This window comes from Lupinus angustifolius, chromosome LG19, assembly GCF_001865875.1.
Source record: "Lupinus angustifolius cultivar Tanjil chromosome LG19, LupAngTanjil_v1.0, whole genome shotgun sequence".
Lineage (NCBI taxonomy): Eukaryota > Viridiplantae > Streptophyta > Magnoliopsida > Fabales > Fabaceae > Lupinus > Lupinus angustifolius.
In genome coordinates this window covers 16,471,806-16,484,782 of record NC_032027.1, presented here as the reverse complement: position 1 = coordinate 16,484,782, position 12,977 = coordinate 16,471,806, and the positions used below count along the sequence as shown (strand labels likewise).

At 32.2% G+C, this 12,977-nt stretch overlaps 1 protein-coding gene across 1 annotated transcript; it reads right to left on the bottom strand.

The window, feature by feature from the left end:
* LOC109334541 (auxin response factor 3-like) lies at nt 498-7,124 on the bottom strand. Its single transcript, XM_019570368.1, has 11 exons — nt 6,470-7,124; nt 6,093-6,149; nt 5,513-5,695; nt 5,202-5,286; nt 5,035-5,125; nt 4,799-4,960; nt 3,261-3,380; nt 3,102-3,177; nt 2,194-2,353; nt 1,185-2,113; nt 498-825 (listed from the first exon to the last, which is right to left on the bottom strand). The coding sequence occupies exons 1-11, from the start codon at nt 6,764-6,766 to the stop codon at nt 808-810; spliced, it is 2,178 nt and encodes a 725-aa protein (XP_019425913.1). The 5' UTR covers nt 6,767-7,124; the 3' UTR covers nt 498-807.

Genomic DNA, 12,977 nt, shown 5'->3' with positions numbered 1-12,977 from the left:
ATTGCATGCTTCATTAAATACCAATCATTTCAGCTTTGAGAATACACTTCAACCATTTTAGCTAAACTATACCAATTGAAATTCTCTCATCAGTGCTGGAATATAAGAAGAAAATAACATTTATAAGTTTTGAAATTTTTTAATTCAATAGCTGTGAAATTCAGTAGCTGTGAAATGCATTTATTAATTATATGATAACCAATTATTTGTTATGTGCTAAGTTGTAGACTTGTAGGACTAGTGGTTATCATAATAAAAGTACAATAATTATAAGGGTGCTTTTACATAATATGAATCATACTTAGAGTATCTAATAAAAATAAAATAAAATTTGCCTATCTAAGGATTTCTCCTCATAGATGCATTTTAAACACATGACAAACAAACAACGATTTGTTGTCCCAAACCAATAACGTCAATTTAAGACATGATTTGGGACACCAAATTTTTGTTCATGACAAACAAGTAATATTAACCAGAGATCCCAATAACTAAGATTTATAATCAACAATAGATGTCACATTAAAAGCTAGAGTAATCTCACTATTGCATAGCAATAACGTACCTGCAGAGTATGCATCACTTATAGGTCAACATGCATATAAGATTAATAATACAACACTTTATGTGGTCATAGCCAACTTAAAATAACATTATCCAAATTTTGCAGAAAGTTAACAATTTTTTTTCTTCCTTGAAATCCTTAAGATATTATAGCAACCACATTAACTAGAGCAAGTATGCACACTTCTTCAGCCACTTCATGCCAGTGTCAATGTGTCATACTGCAAGCACACATCATGATTCTTAATACTGCAACACACCCTGCAAATAATATGAAAAATACATTGAATCACATTCAAGCATGAAACAATGAAAAGCTAAAAATCTATATACTGCATGTTTATGACAGGATAAAGATCACTTGTGCTGGAAGACATGAGTGAGCCCATAGGAAAAAAGGAGAGAAATTTGGAATCATATTGACGGGAGAAAAATGTTTTGTCAATGAACATGATTTATGATAGAACATTATGGCTTTATTCGACCCATGTAATCAACTTCACCTAGTGAGATAAAGGCTTATTGTTGTTGTTTATAGGGCGAGTGCAAAGTAGAGTTTATATATTCTATGACGATCTAACTAATCTCTAGTCAATATTCAACTAATCATAACAACTTACATTAGTGCAGTTACTTCCAACCGCCTTATTCCCGAGAGAACGGCCAGGGTGAAACTCATCTTCAATAGATCTAGCAAAGGGAGGTCCAGAATTCAATTGACAAGTGACTGAAGAAGGATCAGCTTCTTTATTTGCGAGGTTTCTGTCTTCAGTTAACGAAAACCCAAAGAGTCTGCAGCTACTTTTACGTGAGGAAGCCATCTCTTGACTGTTTCTAAGTGCTGACACCGATTCATATGACCGAGACCCACCCAACTGACTACGCAGATTAAACATACCAAAAGAATTTGTGGCTTCCTGAGCATGCCCGGAGTAAATAGGCTCAACAGATGGGGAAGTTGCAGAAACTCCACCTTTCACTTTAGTAGCATATAAACCGCGGTAATGGACATTACCCGCTTGGTTGTGTTTGTTATTATAGTCAGCGTTTAAAACTGGATTGACTGCTTGTTGGAACATTAACACAGACGATGGAGATGACACTTGCCCTGGTTGAACCGATGCATGCAAATGTGAAGAGTTATCATGCATCTGAGCAGACCATCCATTTCTGGAGCTAAGCATATGATGATAACCATCAAAGAGTCCAAAGCGACCATTTCCGCGAGCCTCGTCCATAGACAAGGCTCGTCCATATGGTTGGCTTGGAAGTATTTCTTGACCTTGCAAGACCTTCTGGAATCCATAAGATCCACCGAAGCCTATGCCATTGCAGGAAAAATCAGAACTCACTTGTGGGATTCTGAGATTATTTCCTGTTGCAGCAAACCCAGAACAGTTTGAACCAGGATAGCATCTCCCTAACTCAGATAATCGGGAACTCTGAGCATTTATGCCATCAAAGGGAGTATTAACACCGGACATTTCTTGACCTTGCAAGACCTTCCGGAATCTTGATGATTCCCCGAAGTCTGAGGCTCCAATCCCATCTGTCAGAAGTAACACCTTATAAATATTATTGCACAAGGTAGAAAAACTCAGACCTTTAAAAAAGAAATCTAAGACTTACTCGGAACTGGAAATTCTAGTTTCTCTGAACTCAATCCAATTCTGCTCCTCTTCAAACTAGCAGCCATCAAGTTATTGGTAGTAGAAGCAGAACCAGATGGCTCAATTTCCCATGGGGAAACCCTATTATGCCTAGCAGTTTCCATGTCATCCCACCTTACCTGTAAACATGAAAAATAACTTCCGGATACCATTAAGAATCAACAGTGTTATATATAGGAATGGCATTGCTTAAGTGGTCGTAATTACATAGGGGATTGCGAATATGAACTCATGACCATTATTTTTTTGGTATAACCAAGGGTATACCCTCACCCTATAGGTAAGGAACTATTATGAATAAATAAAATCAATCTTTTGACGTTTGACAGGTGAGAGTTGATGAACAAAATAATATCATACTGGTAACTTAAGCAGAAATTTCCGACTCAAATGTGTAACCAATCTTAGAAGAGGAAACCATTGATCAGAAATATTGAAGCATGCCAAGATGGATTCTGAGTAACTAAAACTGTGCTAGTAGAAGCTGTTAGAAGAGGAGTAAATAAATGACAACCGGCATTAACTGATTAACTTTGACAAACACATTCAACTATGGATGAAACAGAAGCCAAATTTTCAATATTCAAAAAGCTAAGCAGGGCATACGTTGCATGTATAAGTTCATGGTTTGCATCAAATTAACATTCATGTCCTTGAAAAACAGTAGCCAGTGGAATCATTACACAATCTAGAAAATCATTGACTGTGAATGATGATTATGGAGTCTATATCATAAGTCATCACAAAGATAGATATATCAAACAATAGAGGTTACAAATAGTAGAGACAGCCATCTTTCACAAAACACGATCTTAAGCTTGTAAGCAATAACTATTATGGAATGATCGAAACAGCACGCAGACATACCAGTAGGCATCTCCATTTTGATCCGGGCCATCGAACAGGATCCACATCACTAATTCCAGCAATTAATCCTGTGAATCTTCACAATGGAAGTTTGACCAAGATCAGTTTTGATAGGCTATCTGTATGAAGCAAGGAGAAGCATGGCAATTGACAACAAACCTTCGCTCTGCTGCATCTTCAGTTTCAAAGCGCATCCTGAACCTCATACCAACTGAATAAGAACAATCAAGGCTCTTCGAGAATTTGTGGAGTGGTATGATAAATTCTGAAGAGCTGACCCTACAAAAAAAGTAAAATATATCAGACACCCATGACCAGCAAGAAAGGAAGCAAACAAAAACACAACATGCATAGAGAACTCAAGACAGTAAGTATAAATAACAGCATATCTGGGAGTGAATTCAACATTAAGTACAACTAGCATGCTGCATCACATAAACATCAAATTCTAAGCACAATCCATTAACTTAAACTAATAGTTGTAAACATCAAACTCTAAGCACAATCCATTAACTTAAGCTAATAGTTGTCAAGAATCTGTTCACAGTGGAAAGTGGCTCAATTATTCCAGGCATTAGTACATTCCATTTACTGTGCTTTTGGTAAATAAAACACTAGTGAGAATGAGCAATGGTGACTGTATTGCCTCTAAGGTATGAACATGTAAACTTACGGTGAAACAATTAGAAATAATTGACCTTCACAAAGGAGAGCTTCCACTAAAAAATAATCTGAATGCATAGACCGAAAGGAATAACAAAACATTAGCTTCAGTGCTTGACTATCTGACTATAATCTTACAAAAACCTATAAAGCATGCTTAGCAACTGGGCATGCTATGAAGGCTATATTAAATCCCAGGGAGGTTCTAAGAGCTTTAATCAAGCTTTGTATTATTCTACAAAACTATATCTACAGAAGGATCTTAAAATAGAAAGGATTGAATGAAATGGGAAATGCCTATTTCCACGATATGTATGTGTATGTATGTATATATATATATATATATATATATATGATGGGCAAAGCTTTTGACGGGGAAGCTTCCATTTGAATCATAACCCCAATTATATACAAGCCTAGGAAGCACGATTGTAGATACTTACACAGATATGACAGAATGCACAAGAATATGGAAAACTTTAAATATTATAGGACATATACAACTAACATTCAACATATAAACTCCTTATAATATTAAAATAAAGCACATCCAAAATTTCTATGAAATCAATATTTCATATGTAAAATTTGATCATTGTAATTTGTAGAGGCAAGAGGGTGAGCTTGGCGCATCTGTAAAGTTGTTGCTTACTGAGCAGGAGGTCACGGGTTTAAATCTTGGAAATAGCCTCTCTAATTGCTAGGGTAAGGGTGCGTACATTTACCCTCCCCAGACTCCACTAAGAGGGAGCCTCGTGCATTGGGCCTCACTATTTTTTTAATATGTAGAGGCAAAAATACTACGATTTGTCTAATCAAAAAGAGATTACACATGTATTGAAACAATTTTAAGGTATAGTCTTCAGGTACTTGAGAAGTATCGGATACATATTGTATCGGATATCAATACAGCAACCATTTTGAACTATCATTGCTATATAGATACAAACATATGGCACTCCATATTTGTAATTAGAAACTGAAATTATATTTCACTGACTTCAAAGTAAAGTACAAGTGAATAGCAAGAATACCTTGGATTATAGCAAACACGAAAGGCACATCGTGTGGACAAAGCATTAACAACATCCATGAGAGTGCTAGGATTCAATTGCTGACTGGAGGGAACTGCAAATGTTCCACTCTTCAGTTGAGCGGCCCTACGGATCCCTAATCTCAGTTCTCCATCCTCACCCCTATGTAAATTAAAAATGTAAGAGTAACAGTTAGGAAAACTAATTCATATTTGAGAGAACTCGGGTCATGATACCTAAGAAATAACACGGCATCGCCAGACGTAAGCTTCTTCTTGTTCACAAACGCACTCCATCCGGTTGTGAGCAAATGCCTCCGTGGTTGCCCTGTTCATACCAACATGAAAATAAATGCCTCAAGCTGTCAAACAGTAGTGTAATGGTATGGTAACAACTGACATACCCCGGTATATATGCCGAAACCTCCACTCTAGGCCATGCAGATCCTTTGCCACAAGCTCTTGTGAAGGTCTTTGTTGACTGTAATCCTGAAGTAACAGTTGAATTTAATTTCAAACTGCTTCCAGGAATTTGATATTATGAGAGCGAGAAAAAATTGAAATCGGAAAAGGTACCACATTTAATAACATTTATAAGTTCAGACTTAACGACTCCAGCATATATGAATAAGTTAAATCATATAAAATTAATCAGTGAAACATGTAACGGGGTCAAATTGAAAAGAGAAAGGAATACATCATAATTCATAATTACCAGGGGAGGGAAGCAATCTTCTGCTGCTCGACGAGGAACAGAAAATCCTCCATGAGTGCTGGTATCAGAAGCAGTCAAAGTCTTGCAGAACATATGAGGTGTTGTTGACTTAACTATAGCTTCAGCATCCTCCTCTTCACCATCAACATTAATAACCCCTTCCCGCAAGTTTTGTTCCATTTGCTATAATCAAAATGACCAAGTTCAAGCAAAAATTAAATCAGTTAATAAAAGCACTCCACTTAATACGTATCCTTCTTTTCCCTTTCATTCTTAATAGGTAAATGTTTTGTACTTCTATTTTTCTATGTTAAGATCATGATGAAAGTGTTATTAACAAACATGGACACAGACAGAATGCAGCTATATAGCATGTTATGTTCTTGTCTAGTTTGGTTTCAAGAGACATGACACTCTTCTTAAGAAATCAATTTCAATATAATTTGTCTGTTTAATCAATTTTTACTTAACCCCTAAGACTTAGGCAATGAGTACATAAGTTCAGATATCTTTATCTTTCAGTGCTTTCTCCAAACACAAACCAAAGCAAAGCAAGATCACATCATAAACAATGCCTCACCTCACTTTCAGGAATTAACAAGAGCTGGCAATACACTTCATCACTCCCTTCCTCTGCCTGCACATAAAAAGCACAAACATCTCATAACAAATCAAATTCCAAACCAATACCAACCTACCTAAACTATACAGTTCCCTTGACACTAGGATAAGAAGCATAGGGTATTTTCCAATCTGAATAAAATTTAAAAGCACATTACAGTACACAGATGCAAATTAAAAAGGGGGTCATTTACAAAATGATTAAGTGGAAAAAGGAATCATTTTTCCCATAAAAAAGGAAAGATAAGAAAAACCCATGTATCAAATTTGAGAAATTCCAAACCCGACCAAATTAGAGACAAGTAGACAACGTTGGTTAAGTTAAGAAACACTTACATGAAGCTTAACATCAAGCACACGACAGAACACATGTGGTGAGATGTTACAAGCAGTGATTGGAAAATCCTGAACTTGTTTCTCAAAGTGGCCTTGTGGGAAATAAACAACAACACTTCCTTTCTTAGGAAGAGAGATCATAGGACCAGCACAAGCATGCCATAACTCTAAACACACAGAAGAAGGAACAGAAGGAGGCAAAGCTGAACCACAAGTGCTTATACCAGAGTGAGAAGAGAAAGAAGAAGATGATAAAGTTTCATCATCTTCTGTAGTGTTGAGATCAATCAAACCCATGTTGGGAACAAAGTGAAAGTGGTTTTGGCAAATGGGTTTGAAGTAGATAAAGGGGTTTTGAAGAGAAAGGTGAAGATTTGAAGAAATGGTTTCATGTCTGCATTTTTTTTTCCAAAGAGTATCAGTGATGATATTGTTTTAGAGTAACTTTGGCATTTGCTATAAAAAAAAGCTGACCCAATACTCCAAAAAGAAAGAGACTCACTTTCTCTCTCTCTCCCACTGAGCTATCACTGTCTCTGCTAAAAAAAATTTGCCCTTTGTTTCTTTTTTGGGTTCTTCATTTCTTTTACTTTAATTTTGGGGGAAGAGTCAGAGAGGTGAGTGAATGAAGGAAGTTATGAGTGAAATGGGGGAGCATCAAATCACCCTTTCATTACAATTTAAGATGGGGTGTTCTAAAAATTAGATTTTTATCTCCCTTTTTCATAAAAATGTGTTTTTTTATCTCTCCTTTTTTATAGATTTGTGATTTTTATAGTTTATATCAATTTTCCTTTATTATAGGTTTTTTTTTCAATATAGAAAACTTAATTGCACTTTTTCTTTGGTCCATTCTATATTTATCAAAAATAGTTTATTTTTAGGTCGTTCATAAGTTGGTTTGGCCAATATAGATTTTCTCACATTATTTTATTTGTCACTTTTTCAACCCATGTACAAGGTTCATGATTTTTTATTTTAGTTTGTACAATGTTGGGAAGTCAAAAATAGAGCGAGTTTAGCTACAATGGGAAGATTACTACTTAATGATCAAGAGGATGCGAATACAAATCATAAAAATAATATCTTCACTTATATGGATAAGATTATATATATACTATTCCTAAACCTTAATAGATATGAGTTGCATGCATCAGATTATCTTTTCCGGTTATTTATTTAAAAATTGATTTATTTTTTAAAAAGTTGTTTTGTGACATATGGTCTTTTAAGTGATTTTTGGTTTTTTAATTTGGTTGTTATGGAAAATAATACCAAGATTGAATATCTAAAATAATTAAGTGTGATTTTAATAATTTAGCTATTTTGTTGTATAATTTGAAGGTTTTAATAATTTTATTAGAAATGTTTAAGATAGCATTTATAAAAGAAGCTCCTTCATCCATCTTGTGTGATTATATTACAACCAGGGTTGGTCTTTACATTTTATAGGACCAATATGAGTATAAAATTTGGTCCTAAAATTATTAAAAAAATTAACCATCTGAATTTTGTATATTATTTGAACAAAATTGAGAGTTTAAAATTAATTATGAGGTCAAAATAAAAGTAAATACACATTATAAATTAAAAGAATTTAATTATATTATTTTTATAATAAATTTGAGACAAATTGTGATAATATGATATGCATTTTTTTAAGGCTTTGAGTGTAATATATTTTTTCATAATATAAAGGAATGATTATTAGAATCAACAAAATATTGAATAAATTTATACATAGAGTAATAATCATTAATAACATAATTAATTTAAAAAATAAATAAAAAACATACTTATCATGTGTTAATTGTAAATGTAAATAATATTTGGATGTTACTTAAACTATATGAGCCATGTAGCACAACCCCTCATGGTTACAATTTGATTGAATGAATAAACAACTCTTGAAAAGTTCAAGTTAAAAATTTCATATAAAGAATTTCCAAACCTTTCAAATTGTAAAGTGCTAAATTATTAAAATTACACTTCATTATTTTGAGTATATAATCATAGTATAGTTTTTCTTACAAATGTAGAAAATATCTTTCAAACATTTAAAACCACGAAACAACTCTTTTTAGGAAAAAATCATGTTAAGAAATCTATTGATCAAATCAACTTCCGAGAACGATATAGATTATTAAAAACCCACATTAAAAGGTTGGTTGAACCAAAATGAACTTTTTAGAAAAATGAATGCTGAAAAGTGTATTCCTCCCAATTAAACTACTCAAATAAACTTTCCATATTTTTTTACTATCACCAAAGATATTTCCATATCTTATAGATAAAAATTAATCATTTTTAAATATAAGAATTTTTTATTATTTTACATATTCTAAAATCTAATAATACCTTATATTATTATATCAACACATTGTTGATAAATAAATGTCCCATATAAAAACAAATGGATTTTGATAAATACAAAAATGGGTAGTAAAAAGTGTAATGAAGTTTTTTCCTTTGAAATGTGGAAATAAAAAACACATATTTTGGGGTGTATGTTGCAGAGAGAGGCAGGAGCAGCAGTGGTGCAGTTGCTGGTGTAATGCTGAGACTGTTGGGGTTGAGATGTGTGGCAGAAACAGAGACAGAGACAGAAACAGAGACAGAGAGAGAAAAGTATGAGTAGGGTAGTATCAGTGGTAGGAGCATATCACTTTGTTATTAGTATTATTTGTTGGTTAAAGACCAATCAATAATAATATATTACCAACTGAAAAATATACATATTTAAGACTGTACGGTCTCCCTCTATTTCCGGGAGGATGTCTATTTTGTCCCCTTCTACTTCACCAAATCTCACACTTATCCCTCTCTCTAATGCACTTCAACCTATTATAACATCACTAATTAAATTACTTCTCTAAACTAATCTTATCAAGTGTGGTTGGAGTTATCTTATATAATAAGGTGTAGTTCTAGAATAGGAGTTATCCAAACAAAAATTACATTATACCATTGAATTTAATGTATTATAGTCTTCAGCTTGAGTGGTAATATTTTCTCCTGAGCTTTAATGACTCATTTCTATTACATATAATGTCTCAAAATATTATCATTTCATCATTCTCACTTGAATCATATGATTTACATCTCTTTCAGTTTTCCTATCATGTTGTATGATTGGCTCAACATATCTAAATTTAACGACTTGTTAAGTAAGCATATCAAATACCAATGTAAATAATAAGTAGTTCTTTTGTACAATCAATATCTATTTATTAATCATCATCACGAGTATATAATAACCAAGGTTGACATCCACAACATAAAATGATATTTAACAATATGTGTCTCTTGCATCAACTTCTGCTCATTTATCATTTCCTATAGCTTCATAGTATGACTCGTGAGCTTAATTTGTACAATTCAGTGTATCTCTCTTGTTATAAAAACGAATTAAAATGGTTCTCATGCACTCCTTTGACATTTTTTTAGACCTCATAATCTCATTAAACAACTTTGGGACTCAATTAATGCTCTATTCTTCTAAAACATTTATGGTTTATTTGCGAGTTTGATTTTGGAGCGAATGAAGGAAAATAGAAGGCTTGAAAGTCATCTCACAAGTGTATTTCATGACTCACAAGTCTTCCATTTATTTTCTCTTCAAAATTCAACTTGCAAATAGAACGTATCAATATGCATATTATTTGGTTCAACCACTATGTCATTTTTCATCCTTTTCAAAACATATTCACCTCCAACGTTCATTTCCACGTTAAAATTTATAATTTTGATCTCATCTTTAGTATTCAGCATATGGGAGTTCAAATAATCATATTCTCCATTGAAAATCTAATGATACCAATTCTTTTATGTTTCCTTAATATTTGTGTCTTTCACTAAGACTTTAATCTTCATCTTTAATGCATTTCACTTTGCCCAAATCTCTCGTGTCTTTTTCCCTATCCATTGTAAACTTAACGTTTCTTTCCCCTCTATTGGCACATACAAATTCGAATAACTCATCATAAACTGCATCTCTCATTTTGCTCATCGTTTTCTTGGTTGCTTTTTTATTTAGTTACCTTCTACTTTTTCTATTTTCCGGATTTTATTTACATATGGACTTTATAATATATAACATTCATTTTCCACCTTGACTTTTATTGGATACTTTTGTCTCACTACCAAGATTATTTACATTAGTTCAAAGCATGTAGATTCACAATCATTTATTCATCTCAATCATTTATTGATAAGATTCTCCTCCCTCTTATTAGTAAGTATTCCCTATTTTTCATTATGGTATGTTGGCTTACCTCAAAATTATAAAGTACCGCATTACATTTTTGTTGTTGTTGATGTTTTACTTTTTGTATAGTTCCAAATCTTTTGATATTTTCATATATATTTTACTTCCCAACTAAATCTTTATATATTATTTTCCATTTTCATCATCTATTTACCAATTTCCTTGTAATTTAATTTTTAATATGGATCAGATGAAATTATTTTATTCAAATTTTATAAAAGTTGTACTTCTTTTAATAACTAAATAAATTTTCTTTCAACTTTAAAAGATACTAAACGGACAAAGTAATAATCTGTAACAATCATACCTAACAAATAGAAATTTTATGTTCCCAAAAACCCTGTCTGGTCATGTCTCTGTCTAATAAATATATACCAAATAATATAATTTTATTTCGTGTAATTTTCTATTTAATTAAATGATGCATTTTAATTAGACCAAAACACAAATAGGGATACAGACTAGAAAAAACATATCTCCATCATGCCCTACATGTAGTTATCATTGCTGTGGGAAATTTTGCTTGCGCTTTAATTTTTTTTGATCAAAATTCTGTTGAAACTTAATGATAGAGGCCACCTTATTACCACTCATATTTGGCAGGTTTTGGTGGTTAATATTGACAATTAACCAAAACAACATAGACAAGTGAAAGACAGAGTTTTCTACTTAGAAAGTTGTGTGGTGTTTTTTAAGTTTCACCCTTTTCGCTTTAGAAACGGCTATCCAAGTTTTGACTTTGTCATTAGGGTCCTATCACCATTATTAGCTGTTTTCTTAGACCAAAAGTAATGACAAATTGGCTAACCAATTATGCATGCGGTAAATTAATGAATGTATATCTTTATAGTTTATAACCTAGGTCATAAAGTCTAGAGGCCAATCTTTACAATTTTGAAGCTTGTTGCTTTAAATATGACACGTTGGTTTAATCATTACCTTAACTTTTGTCTTCGTGCAAAGATATTTTTTTACTCTAAAATCTCGAAAATAACTTCTTTAATTTTAAATGTAATGTTTCTTACATTTATATGAACCTCTTACATTGGATACCCTTTTACTAAGATACATTAAAAATGATAGAATCTCTTATCTTTATCCAAACCTTTCGATAAGAAGAAGAGGACAAAGAAAAAGAGTAACTTCAAATATTAAAGGATAGAGAAGGTCCACTTAGAAAATTATGTGCATGAGCTTGATACTTTGTTTTACATTCATTTACAAATTATTATTTTCGAATGATAAATAAAATAATTATACAAGAAATATTTTAAACCTAGCACTTAATAATATAGAACTTTGTCTAAAATTCTGAACCATGAACACAACTCATGTGTACATTTGTCAACGTGTTTAACTAGCAAGGAATGCTCCCATTATCTGAGGAAAAATGATAAGAAAATAATCCATGAAAGGGTGAGAGATGATGACACGAATTGACATAACACCATCACTTCCTTATTGGAATCCACAAATAGCAGAACTCCACTTAAAATATTATACCATTTTGGTGAGACACTTATGACACTTGGTTTTTCATCACAAGTAAAAGACTATGGACAACACAAAGTGCTTGTTTTTAATGTCAATAATGGTGACTTTGTAATGAGGAAGTAAGAAGGAAAAAACTACTGCCACTTTATATTACTACCATTAATGCTTAGGATTCTATTTAAACATTATTATGTGCTGCGATTTACTCGGATTCTCTTTATTAATGAATAGACATATACACTACAAATAATATAAAAAATATAATTATATGATACTTTTTATTTTTTAAATATAATTATATGATACTTTTATGAAAAACTAGAATTTACTTCTATTCATTACTTTAGTGTGGCTTATTTGTTACAGTTATTCGGGATAACAAGTGTTTGAGTTCAAATCGGATTAATGTGCTCTAACCTTTGAAAAGTTAAAAAAAAAAAATCAGATTTGAATGGACGAAGTTTGCAAAATAGCAAACACCAATAAAAAAACAGCATATTTTGAAAAAAAATACAAGTGTAAACATTACTTTTAGTTTTCAACAATTAAAAGGTGATTTCATTATGTATATAGAAAAGTTGATATTGATTTGGTCTCCGGCCCCATCTTTAAAAGTTAACAACACATTAGTTTTGAACAGAGTGACATTGATTTAATCTTATTATTTATGATCAATACAAGAAGGGCTTTCAAATGCCATTCACTAACATTGAAGATAAAAAGCTAAAAATAAAATATTGAAACACA